Here is a 22,164-nt window from a genome sequence, read left to right on the forward strand (position 1 = left end):
AACCTCCTTCTGTGTGCCACCGAGCGTTATCGCTACATCACACACACACACACACACACACACACACACACACACACACACACACACACACACACACACACACACACACACACACACACACACACACGGTGTGCCAGCACGTTATCGTCTCATCTGCAGACCTGGGCAGCTCCGTACGTTTCCTTCCCCGTTAGGAAACAACCAAAGGTGTGAGTGTGTGTGTGTGTGTGTGTGTGTGTGTGTGTGTGTGTGTGTGTGTGTGTGTGTGTGTGTGTGTGTGTGTGTGTGTGTGTGTTTATATGTGTGTGTGTGTGTGTGTGTGTGTGTGTGTGTGTGTGTGTGTGTGTGTGTGTGTGTGTGTGTGTGTGTGTGTGTGTGTGTGTGTGTGTGTGTGTGTGTGTGTGTGTGTGTGTATTGTTATACTTGTGAGGACCATAGATCTATGTTTTTTTGAGAAATAGACATTGTGAGGAGCCTCTACATCTTCCTCTGTTTCCTACATACAAAAAAGAGAAAGATGAAAAAGAAAAAAAAATCACACAGTAATGAAACAGGAATTTGACGTAGTTAGAAAAGGTAGACAGGCTGATTACGGCCATCGTCACACGAACGGGATTCATCTCTGAATAAAAGCACATCTTTGCCTCTCAGTTCAACTGGGTTCATCCAAGCCCCCAGAACCCAGAGCAAGCAGTGAAGCGTGCATTGGAAATGCTGACCATTACTAGGTACTGCAGCCAGGGCAGGAATTTCAGGGAGGCCACGAAGGCCATGGCCGTCCTTGCCCCCCAGTTTGGCCTTGTGCCCCTCAAAAAATGGCAAGCCCTGAGGCCACAGCGGCCTTAAGGCCCCAGCTGACTGTACCACTGTCTCCTCTGTCTCTTTCTTTTCAACATGTAGACACAGTAGACACCAGTGTTTCCTTCTTGTCATATAGACACCATTGTCCTATAAATAGGCCTATAAATAGGCCAACACGTGAATCTGCCTGTTACAGCGCCACCATGAGACTGATTTGAAAAATGTAGGGTGGCATTTATTCCTTGGCCTAGTGGGGATGTGCGTACAAAGTTTCACGGAAATAGGTTGCGTTCATGACTATTTACCAATGGACCGAATGCCCCCGCCCCCCAGTTAAAAATCACTAAATCATTAAAAAACGATAGAAAGCAATACATGATTTCATCTTTTAATTATTATCATTACAATACTAATAAAATAACCCTTGTTGTTAAAAAACAAAGTTGTCCTTTAAGCTACTAATATAGACTGAAGTGATTCAGTCTATATTAGCGGGTCAGGTTTGGAATTGTAACAGCTGAAATCAATAATATATCACTATTCCGATATTAACCTGCGCATTAAGTGAAGGTGGGGGCCGCATGTGGCCCCCAGGCTGCCAAAAAAAAGAAGAAAAAGGTTGCACTGATTGAAGTTAAGTCAGTCCACAGTGACTGCATTGATCTCAGGTTGCATTTCTAATTGTTTCATAAAGGATTGCTTTCACCAATGATTATATACATCATAGTTATCATGAAACAGATAAACACAACTCTGCTGGGGTGGAACGGAACAGCTATTCAGCACAGAGAATATATCCTTCTCTCATATCTATACAAACATTACATTAGAACATTCCAACCACTAAGACATAACTGCTAATCCCAGTAGGTTCTTCTAACAGAGAGAATTCAGTGAAAGAGACACTAAATAAATGTAAGATACTATCAGCGTTATTAATACCCCCAGTGTCCAAAACTGTTACTTTTCAGGATTAAAATTTTAAAATGGCAAAAGTAGCAGATCTACAAGCTCAACACACGACGCCTCCCGCCACGTATCGAGCTTGTAGATCTGCTATTTCGGATACTTTTGTGTGACGCTGTAGTATGATCAAGAAGGGAATCTGAAAAAAACATACGTTAACCACTTCAGCCCTAATAGCCGATCTACAAGCTCAAAATGTGTTGCGATGCGACACATCGTGATCTTGTAGAATTTTATACATTTGAAAACTTGTGAAAAGGGACATTCTGTATAATTAGTACTTTCTACTTTTGGTACTTTAAGTACATGTTGATACCAATACCTTTGTACTTTTACTCAAGTCAATTGTACAGATTAAACAGAGTATTTCTACATTGCAGTATTGATACTTTTACTTCAGTGAAACATGTGAGTACTTTTCCCACCACTGCTTGGATACATGATACTCCTATATGACCCAGAGTAGGATGGGAGGGACACCGCCACATGCACATACTGTATGTACCCTGTCACAACACAACACAACACAACACAACACAACACAACACAACACAACACAACACAACACAACACAAACCTAGGTACAGTGGATAGACAGACAGACAGACAGACAGACAGACAGACAGACAGACAGACAGACAGACACCTTGAAGCACCTTAATCTGTCAATTTCAATTTCAAATTTTCTAATTTCTACATATCTGGACTCTGGACTAATATATCACTCACACACACACGCACGCACGCACGCACGCACACACAGACACACACACACACACACACACACACACACACACACACACACACACACACACACACACACACACACACAGTAATGCTAAGCAGCTAACTCACCTAGATAACTTCAGTAGGAGAGAAACCCAGACATCATGAAGATAATTAACTTCTCTCAGCTGTCACTCACACTACTGACACTGTGTGGTTCATTACAACTCTACTGTTTGTGTACAAACACCTGTCTGTCTGTCTGTCTGTCTGTCTGTCAGCACTGGACTGTGGGGGGGGGGGGGGGGGGGGGGCAGGATTTGCTCTGCTTCTAAGTGTCTGACAATCAGTGTTGCCAGGTCTGCTTATTATAAGCCAATATGGGCTTGTTTTTCTTTGCTTGCAAATATTGGTGGTTGCGGTTTGTGGGGCTTGTTTCTAAAGTTTAGTTGCTTATTTGGGCTACTGTCCTACATGTTGTTTAGAACTTGTTTATGTCAAGGTCAAGGACCCCCTAAATGAACATGTAGTTGGCCAGAGTCCACAGATCTGAAAATATTTTGTGCCAAGGAAACCCGCGTGCACGTATATATGTGCACATAGGTGACTCTTCGAAAGTTAAGGAAGTCAGTGTGACTCTATATGTGTGTATGTGTGGCCTTCTCAACAGCCACCCACACACGCACACACACACACACACACACACACACACACACACACACACACACACACACACACACACACACACACACACACACACACACACACACACACACACACACACACACACACACAAACCCTTACTTTGCACCTTTTCCGACATTATCAGCATGGCCATATATGGGCATACTGGGGGGGTTATATTTCCACCAAGATGTGTCTTATACCTGAGCATAATTCAGTAAATGCATTATACTGCATATTATCAGCAATTATATGTGAGTAAATTAAATTATGAATAGTATCAGGTTAAATAAATGAGAAAATCAAATGATTCACGCTTGCATGTGTGCATGTAACCTTTGGTTAACCTTTTGGTTAACTGATCTCACTGATCAGTCGTAAATATACAGGCTGTATGTCACGTACGCAGCGGGTTTAGCTCACATACAGGAGATGCAAAACCACAAACGGCCTCAGCCTGCTGCAAGCCTCCGAGTGCACCTCAGCAGTCATTTCATCCTGTCAATATATTACTCCTTCTTTGGCAAATCAAGTGATAAGATCATTTTAAACGGTTAGGGCATCCTAAAGTGGGCTGTTCAACATAAATCGCATTAAGTCCATACTGCTATTCATAGGGCTGCACATGTGTCATGTGTTTCGCTAGCCAATCACAGTCCTGAATTTGCAAAGTCAGCCAATCACATTACAGTTAGTGGTGATGACACTAACTGTAATGTGATTGGCTGACTTTGCAAAAGTATCGATTTGCATTAACAATGGAAGGGTTAGGGGGGTATACAATTGTTTTGGTCGGTGTCCAAAACTCACTTATAGGGGGCGGCTACACCGCCCCAAAAAGTGCACACTTGACAGGATCTGAACACATGCTGAACCTGCGAAGCAGCATATTGGCCTGGGCCTAGAGTATGCGGCACTGCCTAGAGATATCTCTGTCATCATGGAGATTGTCAGTAAAAATGTGGCCAATAAGGTACTTGATTTCCTGGCACACAGATAGACGACGGTCACCTAGGTGAAAGTATTTTAGTCCTTAAGGGGTGAACTACTCCTTTAATCATTGTGTTTTTCCTTGTTTAATATATTTTAATCTGTTTCCTGTTGTTATGCATTTTCTGAAAATCAGCTTGAGCTGCTTGCTTTGTATGAAGTAATAAATGATAACGTTTCCCTTGGAGACACCAATACTAGCTGTTGTTGTTATTATTATTATTATTATTATTAGTAGTAGTAGTAGTATTATTAGTATTATTATTATTGTTGTTGTTGTTGTTGTTGTTGTTGTTGTTGTTGTTGTTGTTGTTGTTGTTATGATTATGATTAATATTATACCAGAAGGTGCACTGGAAGGCTTGGAGCAGGCTGAGGCCGTTTGTGGTTTTGCATGTCCTGTATGTGAGCTACACCCGCTGCGTACGTGACATACAGCCTGTATTTATGACTGATCAGTGAGATCAGATAATACGCAAGATTTGATAGTTTTTACCAAAGGTTACATGCACACATGCAAACATGAATCATTTGCTTTTCTCATTTATTTAACCTGATGTTATTAATTGTTTAATTTACTCACATATAATTGCTGAAAATATGCAGTATAAATGCATTTACTGAATTATGCTCAGGTATAAGACACATCTTGGGGGAAATTTAACCCCCCCCAGTATGCCCATATATGGCCATGTTGATAATGTGGGAAAAGGTGCAAAGTAAGGTTTTTGTGTGTGTGTGGGTGGCTGTTGAAAAGGCCACACATACACACACACATACAGACACACTGACTTCCTTAACTTTCAAAGAGTCACCTACGTGCACATCTACGTGCACACACACACACACACACACACACACACACACACACACACACACACACACACACACACACACACACACACACACACACACACACACACACACACACACGTCTGTGGAACTTCCTTAAAGGGGGAGAAACATAATGGACTCTATACTTTGTCACAAAACATATTTGCCAATGCAACTATTCACTGAAAGGTTCTATGTTCAGAGCTGTCAGAAGAAGGATGTGCATATTGGCCACGTTTACGAAAATGTCACGGGTTCGATCCCCGTATGGGCCATAGAGTACTGATTAGAATGTGTCCATGTGCATCTCCAACATGCAAAAAGTCTCTCTTTTGTTGGTTTATGCACATCTGATAATATGATCTTCACTACATTATCCAGCAAGATTACGCCACCAAACACAGAGCGATAATGCCTGATGGACATTTCAGCCCAGTACCGTTCTGACACAAATAATACATTATTTACTTGCAGGGACCGTGTGGCCTTATGCATTGGTTCTCAAAGTGGGGTCCGAGGACCCCCAGGGGTACTTGAGGGGGTTCCAGGGGGTCCCCAGCTAAATGATGGACAGGGACCAAATGGACCCTTATGGGTCTGTAACTCTGAGAGTGTACAAATGGAACCAAATGGACCCTAACGGGTCCATTTGGTTCCATTTGTACACTCTCAGAGTTAAATTAACATTGATTTTACAATATGAATTGGGGTCCCAGAGACATGCATGCCATTAAAAGGGGGTCCGTAGCCTAATACATGTCTAACTGAGGGTCCTTGAAATTAAAATGGTTGAAAATCACTGCTACAGCCGTAAAAATGTTCTATTATGAGGGTCCCTGGCTTATCTTTTCAAATGGGGGTCCGCGGGCTAATAAGTGTCTATTTGTGGGTCCTTGGCACGAAAATGTTTGAGAACCACTGGCCTAATGGATAAGGCGTCTGACTTCGGATTACGAGATTGAAAGTTCGAGTCCCTTCGTGGTTGGCCTTCTGCTTAACCCATTTAGACCTGCTGCCGCCTATACGTTGCTATACCTTTGAATCCGGGAGCCACCTCTGTGTCTCATTAGTTGTTGCTACATATGGCAACATCATTTTGTATATTTTTATTTTAGTAAGAATTTGAACGTTTTCAGAAAACTTAGGTTAGGTTTTAGAATCGGCCTCAGGTCTAAATCTGTCAAAGTTGCCCGAAAGTAGCCTCAACTTGGTAGCTGATTGCCTTTTCTGTTAAACCTTAGTTTCAATTTCAGGGAACTGAATGGTCTTCATGGCTGTGACTGATTTCTGTCTTTGTCCAGTACAAACTGCACGACAGTGTTTGATTCGGCCCAGTTAATCAAACCTGTTTTAGTTGTGTCAACTGAAATGGAGGGTCTTGAGCTCTTTCACTATAATATACTTCAAAGCTGACCTTGGGCCTCGACCAAAAAGGGAATGCACTGGATGCTTTGAATTTGCCAAAATCAAGAAAGCCCTCAGACTGCATGCTGAAACCCTCTGAGACACTTTGCAAACAGTTAGTTGCAACGAATCATCGAAAAATCAGGCATGTTAGCTCAGCTGGTCAGAGCGTGGTGCTAATAACACCAAGGTCGGGGGTTCGCTTCCTGTATGGGCCATAGAGTGGTGATTACAATGTGTCCATGTGCATCTCCAACATGCTACAATTGTCTTTTGTCAGGCAAAAACTGTCTTTATGTACATCCAATACGATCTTTACTACATTGTCCAGCAAGATTATGCCACCAAACACAGAGCGATAATGCCTGATGGACATTTGAGCCCACTGACACAAATAATACATTGTCTAGGAAGCCTACAAGGACTGCGTGGCGTAATGCATAAGCCGCCTGACTTCGAAATAGAAGATTATTGGGTTGAAGTCCCTTCGTGGTGGCCCTTTTGTGTAACTGTCAAAGTCGCCGAAAATAATCGCAACGTGTTACTTGTAGAAGTAACTGTTTGGCTTTCCGTTAAATTTCAATTTCAATTTCAGGGAACTGAATGGTCTTCATGGCTGTGACTGATTTCTGTCTTTGTCCAGTACAAACTGCACGCCAGTGTAGATTCGGCCCAGTTAATCAAACCTGCTTTAGTTGTGTTAACTTAAAAGCAGGGTCCAATTGAGTTCTTTCACTATAATATACTTCAAAGTTGACCTTGGGCCTCAACCAAACAGGAATGCAGACTGCATGCTAAAACCTCTGAGCCAGTTTACAAACAATTAGTTGCAACAAATCATTGAAAAAGCTGGCCTGTTAGCTCAGCTGGTCAGAGTATGATGCTAATAATGCCAAGGTCGTCGGTTCGATCCCCGTATGGGCCATAGAGTACTGATTTGAATGTTGAAAAATAGATGTTTTTGAAACATTTTAAATACACAAATCTTGTATGGGTTTCCTTGGCACAAAATATTTTCAGATCTGTGGGCAAGTACATTAATTTAGGGGGTCCTTGACATAAAAAAAAGTTTTAAAACAACATGTAGGAAAGTAGCCCAAATAAGCAACTAAACCTTAGAAACAAGGCCCACCGCAACCCGCAACTACCAATATTTGCAAGCAACTTTGGAGAAAAACAAGCCCAAAGTCGCTTATAATAAGCAGACCTGGCAACGCTGATTGTCAGACACTCCCTAGAAGCAGAGCAAATCCTGGGCCCCCCTCCCCCCCCCACAGTCCAGAGCTGACAGCCAGACAGACAGGTGTTTGTACACAAACAGTAGAGTTGTAATGTAACGTTACACAACATGGAAGCACAGTAGAGTTGTTATTAAACCACCTGTTGAACCACTCAGTGTGAGTGACAGCTGAGAGAAGTTTAGTATCTTCATGATTGTCTGGTTTTCTCTCCTACTGAAGTTATCTAGGTGAGTTAGCTACAGCAGTTAGCTGCTTAGCATTACTAGTGTGTGTGTGTGTGTGTGTGTGTGTGTGTGTGTGTGTGTGTGTGTGTGTGTGTGTGTGTGTGTGTGTGTGTGTGTGTGTGTGCGTGCGTGCGTGTGTGTGTGTGTGTGTGTGTGTGTGTGTGTGTGTGTGTGTGTGTGTGTGTGTGTGTGTGTGTGTGTGTGTTGTGAAAAGGTTCATATTAAAGTCCAAATATGTATATTATTTAGAAATTGAAATTGACAGATTAAGGTGCTTGAAGGTCTGACCTGTCTGTCTGTCTGTCTGTCTGTCTGTCTGTCTGTCTGTCTGTCTGTCTGTCTGTTGACTGTACCTTGGCTGTGTGTTGTGTTGTGTTGTGTTGTGTTGTGTTGTGTTGTGTTGTGATGTGACAGGATACAGTATGTGTTGTGTTGTGTTGTGTTGTGTTGTGTTGTGTTGTGTTGTGACAGGGTACAGTATGTGTCTCATGGTCACTTCAAAAACTTTTTTTTAATTTGTTTTACTTACGTACTTATACTGATACGGTGTTCCTGCCATCCTACTCTGGGTCATAGGAGTATCATGTCTACAGGTACCAGAGCCATCATGACCCCCCTGGACTACAACCGTGAGCAGTTTGACATCCTGGCAGGGCTGTAGCAGGGGGACAGCTTCATCCTTCATCCCATTGGGGGAGGGGGGCTCCATCTAACTATCCATGGGTTGTATAGTGTGACCCTGACACTTACACAACAGATGAAGTCAAGTAGAAGACGACTCAAGGTACTGTAGGAACCTTGTTTTTTTGTTTGTTTGTTTGTTTTTGTTTGCAGCTGCATGTGTTGTATGCTGTATGCCAGTGGTTCTCAACCTTTTCAGGGCTGTGACCCCCCCCCCCAAAAAAAAAATAATCATATTTGAACTGGGGACCCCCTTAATAATCTTTTTAGCTGGGGACCCCCCACCCTGACAAGCACTTGGAATTGAGGCATTACTGTACATTTAGTTTGACTCGGTTCCACAGATAAATATACAAGCTCACAACGCTCACAACGAGCTTGTAGATCTGCTATTCTCACAATTTTGGCCTCTTTCGTATATTATTTGAAAATGTTGCCAATGTTTGACCTGTTTTTTATAGTATATAGACCCACAGGTTGAGAACCACTGCTGTATGCTATAGTGCTTTAGGCTGTTGGTTTATTGTTGTCATATTGTGTTGTATGCTAATGTGATTCAGGCTGTTGGTTGATTGTTGTCATATTGTGCTGTATGCTAAATGTGATTTAGGCTGTTGGTTTATTGTTGTATTGTGCTGTATGCTAAATGTGATTCAGGCTGTTGGTTTATTGTTGTCATATTGTGTTGTATGCTAATGTGATTTAGGCTGTTGGTTTATTGTTGTATTGTGCTGTATGCTAAATGTGATTCAGGCTGTTGGTTTATTGTTGTCATATTGTGCTGTATGCTATAGTGCTTTAGGCTGTTGGTTTATTGTTGTCATATTGTGTTGTATGCTAATGTGATTCAGGCTGTTGGTTGATTGTTGTCATATTGTGCTGTATGCTAAATGTGATTTAGGCTGTTGGTTTATTGTTGTATTGTGCTGTATGCTAAATGTGATTCAGGCTGTTGGTTTATTGTTGTCATATTGTGTTGTATGCTAATGTGATTTAGGCTGTTGGTTTATTGTTGTATTGTGCTGTATGCTAAATGTGATTCAGGCTGTTGGTTTATTGTTGTCATATTGTGTTGTATGCTAATGTGATTTAGGCTGTTGGTGTATTGTTGTCATATTGTGTTGTATGCTATAGTGACTCAGCCTGGTGCTGTATTGTTGTCATAGTAGGACCCAATGACTGGGTGACACTGAAACATGTTCAGTGACTGTTGCTGACTCTGGAATTCAAGGCTTTAACACCTCTGTCTATGTAGGACTATTCCTCATCCTCATGGATGTTATTGTTCCCACTTTCCTTTCTTTTTTTCTTTCTTTCTTTCTTCAATAGTTTATTTCCAATACAACCACTTACCTCCTTAATGGAAACTTGACATGGCAGCATCAGCACAAGAACAGTGGATGTCACATAATCAGGGTTGTGGAATATAGCAGCAGCACCAGAGTATGTATAGGGTTTAAGGCAGCATCTTTCTTCTGGACCACCAGGCCATATTCACTGAATCCCATCCATCCATGTGTCTATGTAGGCCTATCCCTCATGCAGTTATAGTTCTTGGTATGGACAGCCCTGTGTCCAAATCCCATAATATATATTTCTAACCATGTTTTCAGTGTGTAGTGCCTTGATACTGGAATAACAACATGCAGTATACTTAAAGAGATATTTCACTTAAACTTTTTTTTGTCATTTTATCGCCTTCTCAGGCTTTTGGGAGCACCCCAGACAGTTTTTTAAGTTGCTTGATTCAGTATTTAGATATTTGATATTAATTTTATCAGACACGCCTATACAAACCCATTGTAACTTCAAACATTTTAACATTTTAATGTTAGATTCATTAGAAACACCCGTCCTTGGTTCTGGTGACTGACATTGTCCTTCTAATACGTGAGGAGACCAATCTGTATGGTAGAGTATCTCATAACATAGAATGTATTAGAAAGTTTTAGACTTTCTTGACAAAAATATCTACTCAAACATTGGTAGTAGGATGGCTAGGACTCTCCAAAAAATCTTTCATTGGTGGAGTTCTAATTTGATATACTGGGTCTTGACTGGTTCAGTGTATGAAACAACCACTAATCACGACTTCAACACAACAGATAAGTTAACAATATGCAACATATATTTATGTTTATTTTACAACATAATACATTAACATGATACAAAAATATGGATCACAGTGTATTTTCATGGAAAAGATTGAAATTGCAACAAGCAAAAAAAATAAATTATATAATCGATGTCTGTCATAAGACAGACATTGTACACAATACACAATAAAAAAAACAGCAAATATTTTAGAACACATACTTCTTTTTAGACAATATTTTATAACAAAATGTCTGAGCTTTTGGACTCTCTCTCACTCTCTCAGTTCTTCGTTCCGTGTGTTTTGCAAAATGTCCACGAAAAAACTACGGAGCCCTGTTCACCCCCCCCCCCCCCAACCCCCCCAACCCCCCCCCCAGCCCCAAAATGTCACTCGCCACATTCACCAGGGGGTCCTCGGCCCCTCTCCTCGCCGAGTCCAACTGCACCCAACCACCGTCTTACAGCTGACTTCAGGGGTCTATACTTGATCCCCCCCCCCCACGAGACTGTGTCGCATTGCATCGTGAGCTCATAGATTGGCTATTTTTGCGTAATATTCGCCCCACTCCAGAGTATAGGGACGCTAGGGGGTCCATGTGTTGACAATGGATGGAGGGTGTGTTTGGGACCGGTAGCAGCAGCTGTACTGAGGGGGGGGCGGGGGGGTATTGATCTGAGCGTGCTCGTTAAGCTCGTTATCAGCACATTGTTGTTGTTGTTTTTTTACGGGACGGGGTGGATTGGGGGGTGCGTGGGGGGTGGGGGTGGTGGGGGGGGTTGTCTGGTCCATTAGTCCAACCGTCTCCAGTGGTTGGGGACGCACCGGCACACCTCCTCGCTGAAGGAGAAGCCCTGCTCACACCGTCGCCTCCTCACCTCGCAGGGAGGCCTGTGACAGCTGAGGAGAGGGAGAGGAGACATGAGGAATGCAGCCAACATTTTTATAACAAAAATTAAGTACCAGGGACATGAAAATGAATGATATTTATGATGATATTAACTTTTGATTTTTTTTTTTTTTACCATATCCGATAACCGATTATTTCCGATATGTCGATACCAATAAGACAGAAACACAAGAACAACACAGGCTGGTTTTCCATCAGTTTTAACCACCGACGCATCAACGCTATATAGGCAACCACGGTATTTAAAGGGATATAGATCACCCAAAATAACGTACGCGTGTGCGCACGTGCGTGCATGTGCGCGAGACAGCTGTTAGAGGGTTGGGGGGAGGGGGCAGGGGGTTAAAAAAAAAGAAGGGAAATGAGGAATGCGTCTAAAGTCACGGCTACACTTCTCAGAGCTTCAGATGGTGAACCGTAATGTTATGGCATCAGCGTAGCACTAGTGAACGTACTGTTCTGTTCCACTGACATCAACCTCATGTAATAAGTGAAAAACTGCATTTAGTACAACTCTGGGAGTATCCCCCCGGCCTGCCGTCTGCACTCCAGCTTTTAACAATATATATTGTTGCTGTCGGGCAGAAACCTCTTATCTCCATATTTAACTTTTTTTGGTAATATAACGTCCTACATGATCATACTACAGCATCAAAAGCGTCAAAAGTAGCAGATCTACAAGCTCGAAACGCGACGCGAAGCGACGCGTTTTGAGCTTGTAGATCTGCTACTTTTGCTATTTCTGAAAAGTAAGTTTTGGACATACAAGGTTTCTACCCGACAGAGACTATATATATATATATATATATATATATATATATATATATATATATATATATATATATATATATATATATATATATATATATATATATATATATATATATATATATATACTCTTATCCATGACACTCGTATTACAGTACATTTACAATTGTAAAATCTGAGTAAGTGCACTCGCATGCACACATGTACGCACGTGCGTGCGCGCGCACACACACACACACACACACACACACACACACACACACACACACACACACACACACACACACACACACACACACACACACACACACACACACACACACACACACATACTACACAAAGCACCAGACTCCAGACGCTATAGATTCTTACTGCTCTGCTACACCCATAAATCACTCTCAAACAGGGTCACAAAGGGTCAAGAATGGAAGTAAGTGTGTGTGTGTGTGTGTGTGTGTGTGTGTGTGTGTGTGTGTGTGTGTGTGTGTGTGTGTGTGTGTGTGTGTGTGTGTGTGTGTGTGTGTGTGTGTGTGTGTGTGTGTGTGTGTGTGTGTGTGTGTTTCCTCTGCTTGTAGTCAGAGGAAATGGTTAAGTGACAGCTTGGAGAAGTCATTAGCCGACTGAGGTCTTGTATTACAGACCTGGTTCACTGCAATACCAACCTACCCCCCCCCCCCCCCCAAACACACACACACACACACACACACACGTGCGCGCATGCACGTACGCGCACGCACGCATGCACGCACACACGCACACACACCGGTTTTAAAGGGACTTGTTTTTGAACACAGTGGTATAAGTCTCATCTCATCTTCTCAAACTTTTTTGTGTCAAGGATGCCAGCAGACCCCTATTCAAGATGTGTGTTGTTAGAAATGTTTTAAAAACTATTCCAACATTTTCAGATGTTTTCAAGACATCTTTAGAAAATTCTGAGCTTGTAGATCGGCTATACTCAAAATTGCCGGTGTGTATATAGGTTTAAAGTTGTTAGACCAATTGTGATGCTGGAACCCCCTTAGGGACCCCTAGGGGTCCCCGCACCCCACTTTGAGAACCACTGGTATAAGTTATCCACTAAAAGCTGTATAAAATGCATAATTATGCATCTTACAACCTGTAGGATAGTGACACGCCCACTTTGGTTGCCAGTTCAGGGCAAAAAAATATGTTTTTTTGTTCCAGTTCTGAACCAACTTTTAGGGTTTTGAACCAATTCATTTTAAGTGGAAACACTCTGAACTGGTTCAAAATTAGGCGGGAAAAAATAACAGAACCTGGTCCAACCCTGGTTGGAAAAGGGGGCCAGTTATTCATCCTTCCATCCCGCCCTGCAGTGGTGTAGAGTAACTACTGTAAGTACATTTACTCAAGTACTGTACTTAAGTACAATGTTGAGGTATTTTTACTTTACTGGAGTATTTCCAAATTCTTGTACTTTTACTTCTACTCCACTACATCTCAAACAAGCTAACAAATAGCCGATCTACAATAGCTCGCGACGCATTGTGAGCTCGGCTATAGATCGGCTATTTAAAAAAGATTTGTATACATTTGAAAACGGAACATTCTGCATAATGAGTACTTTCTACTTTTGGTACTTTAAGTGCAGTTTGATGCCGATGCCTTTTGTGCTTTTACTCAAGTACATTTTGAAAACGGGACTTCTACTTGTAACAGAGTATGTCTACATTGCAGTATTGATACGTTTTGTACTTTTTCCACCACTTCCATCCCCTCCCATACTGTATACCTGCATGTAGCTTGGTGGAACCTGCGTCCCTTGAGGAAGCACTTGTTGGGCGACTCGTTGCACTCACACAGGCACTTGGTCCTGTTGAGCGGCTGGTGCCTCGGACACGTCCTGTTGCACACGCACCGGCACCGCTCCCTGTCTAACGCGTGATTGGCCGGGCACGAGGAGGGCGTGGCCGGCAGACTGCAGACGCACTGGCACGTGTTGCGGTCCAGGTGGCGGTTGGGGCCGCAGTCGCGTTGGGCCGCGTCGAGCCGCCGGCACACGCACTGACAGCTGTCCAAGTCCAGCTCCTTGTCGGGACCACACACGTCACTGCTGAATATATCTGGAGAGAAGAGGAAGAGAGATTGTTACTTTGTCTTTTGAGCCACTTCAGCCCTAGTTCATAAAACTGCCCACAAACAGTTCGGACACTTAAACTTCGGTTGATTAATAATACCAATTGGTATTGTGTTTCATATCATTTTTATCGTTGATTAGTCACCTTTACAACGAGGTACAGCTTGTAAGGATCGGGCATTTGTGGAATGGGCAACACAGCTAAACGTGTGGGATCCAAAAGATTTGCCGAAATCCCCCAATATGCTTCTGTTGGTAATCGCTCTTGTTCTGAGCGACCTGCCTGCAAAGCCCATGTGTGACTGCCACCTGAACATGGGTTCCGCAACTTTGTTGAGTTTGTGTTGATGCTCCAAGCAGCAACACTGCCCCCATGGAAAGATGCCACGTTTGTCCCTTCAGGATGAGGCCCGTGCAATAGGGCAAGTGGAAGCTGGTGTTCCGCAGAGTGGCAGCATTATTTGGTGTCAGCCCTGGTACCATTTCCAGACTTAGAACCAAGCTCTGTGAGACTGGTGAAGTCAAAGGAAGACAACCCAAGAAGACCGGTTCCTCACCCTTGCTTCACTGAGGAACCATAGATTGTATTCCAGAGATTTACAGGCAAGACTTACCAAACGGTACCAAAGACAGATGTCAAAGTTGCAGACCCCATGCTCAGGTGCCAGTCACACACCTGTGACTGGCACACACCTGTGACTGGCACAAACCTGTCTGCAGATGGTACCAGGGCTGACATCAAATAATGCGTAATCTGCATAACGGAACAACAGCTTCACTTATTGCACAGGCCTCATCCTGAAGGATCAAACGTGGCATCTTTCCATGGGTGCAGTGTTACTGCTTGGAGCATCAACACAAACTCAACAAAGTTGCAAGACCCATGTTCAGGTGCCAGTCACACACCTGTGACTGGCACACGCCTCTCAGCAGGTGTGTGCTGGCAGGTCGCTCAAAACTAGAGCGATTACCAACAAAAGCATATTGGGAGATTTTGGAAATGGTTTGGAGGCGCTACCCACACGTTTAGCTGTGTTGCTCATTGCACGATCCTTACAAGTTATACCTTGTTGTAAAGGTAACTAATCAACGATAAAAATGATGTAAAACACAATACCAATTGGTATTATTTAAGGGTAGAAATATTCAACCAAAGTTACGTTTCTGAACTTTTTGTGGGCAGTTTATTTTGTTGTAAGACTAATCTTGTGCGCCGCCTTACCCCTTATTCCTAACTTTTTAGGCATTTCTTACTATTTTTCTGCATTGAATCTGCTCAATCTGCCTTATGTTATGCCTAAACATTTTAAAATTGTTCAAATAGCCAGAGTACAAGTTCACAATATGTCGCTGTAGATTGGCTATTTTCACTATTTTAAAATGTTTAGGCATAACATAAGGCAGATTGAGCAGATTCAATGTGTTTTCACGATCAAGGTCACGGTCAACATTACAATCATGGGAAATATCTCAGGAATGGAGAGACAACATACTGTAGGATGAAATGCATGTACGCTATGTCACAACAACGTGCATCTATAAATCAACGCTCCAGACTTCTATCGTAAAACACGCACTTTATGAAATGCCATTTCTACGTATGGAGTGCTCATATAAACTCCATATGAAACACCTGCCTGGCTGCAGTCACTGAGAAAAAGAAGTACACGCACGCACACGCACACACACACACACACACACACACACACACACACACACACACACACACACACACACACACACATATAACTCTTCACAGAGAGAACACACATGGTTTGCTTTCAGAACTGGAACATAATCTGATGGTTGGCTAAGAGAGAGAAATAGATAGAACGGGTCTGGAATGAGGACATTCTAAAAAAAAAAAGTGTGTGTGTGTGTGTGTGTGTGTGTGTGTGCGTGTGTGTGCGCGCGCCTGTGTAAGACACAGAGATGAACACATTGAGATAATATTCAGATAAGGACAGCGCAGAGACACAGTGTTTACGCTGACAAACAACATGCTGTCTCCTCTCAGCGCTGTGCTCATCTGCTTACACGTTCCTCAGAGCTGCTTCACATTCATTTACGTCCACTTGTGTTTGATTTGCCCCCCCCAGGGGGGCTGAAGACACCATAACATCACCACAACAACATCCTTGCTGACTCAGACATATTTTACACTACATTCCAACTAGACTGTGTACAGAATGTTGTGTTCTGGTGCTTCAGTGTTCATGAATATCTTCTGTCCCTCCTGAATAAACACATAAAACAAATCCGTGCTAACTCTGAGATAACTCTGAAAGGGTACAGATGGAATCAAATAGTTCCATGTGTACACTCACAGAGTTACAGGCCCGCAAGGGTCCATTTGGTTCCATTTGTACTCTCTCAGAGTTACAGGCCTGTAAGGGTCCATTAGGTTCCATTTGTACTCTCTCAGAGTTACAGACCCTTTTTGAACCTCCTCAAGGAACCCTGAGGGTCCCTGGAACACACATTGTGTTACGGTTTGTGTTGCATTGTCCTTGGCGATCAGTGTTGTACTTGTACTTTGTTAACTGGAGTCCCACAGGGGTCTGAATAGTTTGGCCTCCTCCTTTTGTCCCTCTACACCAGATCTCGTGTGAGCTCGTAGATCGGCTAATTGTCTCCAAATGTTTTCCTATGTTTGCACACACGCACGCACACGTGCGCACGCACGCGCGCTGTAACTGTAGGGTATCAGAAGTGGAGAACCACAGGGTGCCACGCTGGTGCAGCAGTTATCGCCATAAAGACACAAAGCTCTACACTCCTTATCAGAACATGTGACACTGGCATCATCACACATGACATCACAGTGACATCATCATACATGACAACACAGTGACATCATCACACATGACATCACAGTGACATCATCACACATGTTCACACACATTCAAAGATTTGCACAAATGTTCACGATTTATACAAAAAAATGCAGATCTACAAGCTCATCTAAAATAACAAAGATGTGTTCCCGGATGGAATGGGTTAACTCTGACCTCTCCTTCTTTACATAATGTATAATAAGCTCCTTAGTCTCTGTTGTTTAAGCCATTCCCAAACCGGTTGTCCTCAAAAACCCGGCTTGAGTTTCTGTGATTGGCCGTGAGATAATCAGAGAGGGAGCGAGGCAATCGTCTGATCGCCCAGCGGGCGCTCACTCGCTCTCTCAGCGTCCCTCAAGTCTCAGACAGATCGAGGTCGTTGAGGGAACCGAAACGAGCGCTCCTCAAAACCACAGCTTTGGGAATCTGTTGGGAAATGCACGCATGCCCTATCTTACCTTATGCCTAAACTTACACGGCATTTTTGTACGATTTTGAAAAAAAACATTTTAAAATAGTGCAAATAGTCGATCTACAAGCTCACAACGCGTCAATGTAGATCGGCTATTTTCACTGTTTTAAAATGTTTTTCAAGATAGTAAAAATTAGGCCTTATTAGACTTTATGGCTAATAAGTTTAGGCACGAGGCAAAATAGGCCCTCAGGCTTATTGTTTGTATACAAATAATTACATACAGCTTTGCCCTCTACACCAAATATTTTGGGCAAAAAAAAATAGCAGATATACTAGAGCGTCACGTTGCAAAACATTGTGAGCTTCTAGATCCGCACACACACACACACACACACACACACACACACACACACACACACACACACACACACACACACACACACACACACACACTGTACATACAGACAGTCTCCCACTTTACAACGCTATAGGACTCATGCCAAAGTTTTTCTTCTTTTTTTCAACATTCGCCGACGTGATGATGTTGTTTTTCTTGGAGGCTTCGGAGGTTTCTTCGTGACTCTCCCACGTTTTTTTGGGGGGGCAAAAACCCCCGTAACACAAAGCAGACCCCCATAAAAACCATAACGTGGTTTGAAATATCAACTTATATTCCCGTTCGTTGAAATTGTTTTGTTTCCCCCGACTGGGAACATCATAACAATGATGAACGCATAACACGACCTCGTGTCACACCAGAAACTATAGCAATAGAATAATTTTCAATAACATTACGGTAACTTCCCCAGTGAACGCGCTGCTGAAAGCGCTTGGTGTGTGAATGAATGCGTGTTTATCTGTGTGTTTCCACAGAACCCACCGTCTCCAGTGACTTTTTAATCCATTCAGACCCGGAAAAGCATCTGTGTCATTTTAAGATGTATTTGGCTATTAAAGAAATAGAAGATATACTGACATAGATCTGCTTTTTTAATTTATTTATTTTTTAATTTGTACAAATATTTGAATACGTATTTTTAAAGGGACATTTTTTCACTCAAATCTTTGCTTCTGGGGGTCCCTATTACAACATATTTTGAGATGGGGGTCCGCGGCCAAATACATATAATTTTGGGTGTCCTTGACGTGAAAATGATTTGAGTTAGCAAAGATTTGAGTTCAAAATGTTTGCTTTAAAAAATATATATATAAAAGATTTGCACACATGTTCATTTCTTTTTTTAAATAGCAGATCTACAACCTCGTAGCACTCGGTGTCACGCTATGAGCTTGTAGATCTGCTATTTTTGAATAGCCAAAGAAATCTAAAAATGTCACCGATTCTTTCTAGATTCGGTCTAAATGGGTTAAGTCAATAAAGTCTCTTTTTAAATCTAAACACAATAGATTCATAGCTATAAACCCACGGTGCTGCGTGCGCCTGCATACTAATGTCCTTATTTGTTACCGTCCATGGGAAGGACGCGAGTCTGAACCGTTGGAGTGTCGGTCTGAGATGTCGGTCTCAAGCCCACAGACCACATCACGACCACAACACCTGACAGAATGATGTATGTCCTCTTTCATAAGGCTTTGTGCTGACAAATCGGATTTGTTTCACAAATCTGGTCTTCAGGACTATGACTGTCCACAGCTATTTTCAGTTTGTGTGTTCACACATTGTTGGCCTATATCTCTGCGTTGGTGGCTGTGGTAACAACTTTAATGACATAGTAGAATGAGAATATGCCCTTTTTGTGCTAAATTCGGAGGGTTTTCCAGAAAAAAAAGCATTATTTTACACTTTGGCTATTTTTGAAAAATCGTGAAAATGTGTGCAAATCTTTGAATATATATATTCTTTTAAATCAAACATTAACTAAAATCTTTGCTTCTGGGGGTCCCTAGAACTAAATATTTTGAGATCCGTGGCCAAATACATATCATTTTGGGGGTCCTTGACGTGAAAAAGTTTGAAAACCACTGATATAGAAACATATACTGTAGGTTTTTCAGAAAACCAAAACAATTTAGAAGACATTTTGCAGAATCGGAACCTCAGGCCTCAATGGGTTAAATAAATGACATCACATACGTAGACGTCAATGGCACTCAATTAGATAATAACAGCAACAATTCACACACAGGCTCTGGACCCCTTCGCTCTTGGACCTGGTAGGCCTGCGCAGTGATCCCTGCTTCAGCCCAAAATAGGGCTATAGCCCAGGGTTCATGTTTTTTTTTCACGTATATATAGTAGAACCCTAACACCACATAACTCTAACATGATGCTAACACAGAACTCAGTTAGCTAGGACGATATACTGGCTGTTTAGAGTTCTGCCACAGTTCCACTGGTTTAGGATGACTGGCTATCTGTTTTTCCCTGTGTGTGTGTGTGTGTGTGTGTGTGTGTGTGTGTGTGTGTGTGTGTGTGTGTGTGTGTGTGTGTGTGTGTGTGTGTGCGTGTGTGTGTGTGTGTGTGTGTGTGTGTGTGTCGGAATTCATCACTCTGGGCTATTTGCATTCTTCCGCCTCGCCGTTTGTTTACACTTAGTGTTACTATAGTAACACACACGCTCGCACATATAAACACACTCGCACTCTCTGTCTCGCATGCGCACACACACACACACACACACACACACACACACACACACACACACACACACACACACACACACACACACACACACACACACACACACACACACGCACACAAAGCTACTGTGTAGACATATATCCTCAGTGAACACATTCTCTTGTCGTAAACACTAACAAACGAGACAAATGACCCCATTAACAATGTGTGTGTGTGTGTGTGTGTGTGTGTGTGTGTGTGTGTGTGTGTGTGTGTGTGTGTGTGTGTGTGTGTGTGTGTGTGTGTGTGTGTGTGTGTGTGTGTGTGTGTGTGTGTGTGTGTGTGTGTGTGTGTGTGTGTGCCGCACGTGCACGCGCCCATGTGCATGCCTCAGAATGAGTATGTCTATACGTGTAGATAGGTTTTGTGTGTGTGCGTGTGTGCATGTGCGTGCGCGTGGTGTGTGTGTGTGTGTGTGTGTGTGCACGTGTGTTCCTGACATAGACCACAAATACTGGTCACAAAAAAAACAAAAAAAAAAAAAACAATTGATTAGGTTCGACACATGAAGCTGGGGATAACATATGTGTCCCCAATTAGCCTGAACCGCAGTTTCAGGAGGTTTGGGTTAAGGGATATGGAATGGATTACGTGCGTGCGTGCGTGCGTGCGTGCGTGTGTGTGTGTGTGAGCAGGGACGTGCACAGATAGACTCTAGGAGGTGCTAGAGCACCTGCCCTTTGCCCTCTTGACCAGAAGTGCCCTTTTTTTTTCCCAGTTTACAGCAGGGGCTTCAACAGGGGGTCCGGGACCCCTAGGGGGTCCTCATAGTTACTACAGGGGGTCCGCCAAATCTTTATGTGATATGATTTTTCTTTTTACCATAACCACTCGAAACCTAGCATCCCTTTTCTGAGGAGAACTTTAGCCAAAAATAGCAGATCTACAAGCTCACAACGCCTCGCGCTGCGAGGCGTTGTGGGCTTGTAGATCTGCTATTTTTGGCAAAGAGGTATAGGTGTAGAGGGAAAAAAGAGCAGACCAAGTAAACGAAAAAAAGTATAATTTACTTGAGCACCTGCCCCTCAAAATGTCTGTGCACGCCACTGTGTGTGTGTGTGTGTGTGTGTGTGTGTGTGTGTGTGTGTGTGTGTGTGTGTGTGTGTGTGTGTGTGTGTGTGTGTGTGTGTGTGTGTGTGTGTGTGTGTGTGTGTGTGTGTGTGTGTGTGTGTGTGTGTGTGTGTGTGTGGTTGTACTAACCGGTGTGTTGTTGCGGTGAGGGGCGGGGCGGAGGCGGGGGTGGGGGTGGGTGGTGGTGGTGGTGGTGGTGGTTGTGTGCCGTCGTCATGGCGACGCATCGACACAGACGGCCGTTCCACATCTGACCCTGGGGACACGTCCTATTGGCCACCGAGCACCTGCAACACAAGGACTGTGATTTACCTTAATATTCCTCTTTCACCACTTTAAACCTGACGTCCCTATGTTGGGCATAGAGGCATGTGTAACAATAATACATCAACGCATTCACAGCGTCCCGATCATTCCTGGAATGCGGAAGTGCTGTTCTCAAACCCAAGACGTTAAAGGGTGACCGCTCCGCTAAAACAACACTGTTAAAATGACAAAATGGCGGCTCGCTGGCGTCTGAAGCAGAACTGAGCCACGAGAGGCACCGGCAAACCCTCCATTGCAGTCAGAACTGCAGACTCACTCCTAATCTTCCGCTGTGCGTTATTCAGGGACATGCACAGATAGACTCTATTGGTGCTAGAGCACCTGCCCTTTGCCCTCTTGACCAGAAGTGCCCCTTTGAAAAAAATGAAAAAAATGTTTGGTTTTTTTTCAGTTTACATCAGGGGTCTTCAACAGGGGCTCCGGGACCCCTAGGGGGTCCTCAGAGTTA

At 43.1% G+C, this 22,164-nt stretch overlaps 1 protein-coding gene across 1 annotated transcript in view; it reads right to left on the reverse strand.

Moving 5' to 3' along the window:
- Positions 1–11,425: 11,425 nt before the first annotated feature.
- vegfc (vascular endothelial growth factor c) overlaps positions 11,426–22,164 on the reverse strand; it is a 101,137-nt gene continuing 90,398 nt past the window's right edge. The window contains exons 5-7 of the mRNA XM_084068581.1: positions 21,519–21,676; positions 14,081–14,411; positions 11,426–11,546 (exon numbers count right to left, since the gene is read on the reverse strand). Of these exons, the coding sequence (XP_083924707.1) occupies positions 11,438–11,546; positions 14,081–14,411; positions 21,519–21,676 (598 nt within the window). The 3' untranslated portion in view covers positions 11,426–11,437. The remainder of the gene's footprint in view (positions 11,547–14,080; positions 14,412–21,518; positions 21,677–22,164) is intronic.

This window comes from Gymnoscopelus microlampas, assembly GCF_963454915.1.
Source record: "Gymnoscopelus microlampas genome assembly, chromosome: 2".
NCBI lineage: Eukaryota > Metazoa > Chordata > Actinopteri > Myctophiformes > Myctophidae > Gymnoscopelus > Gymnoscopelus microlampas.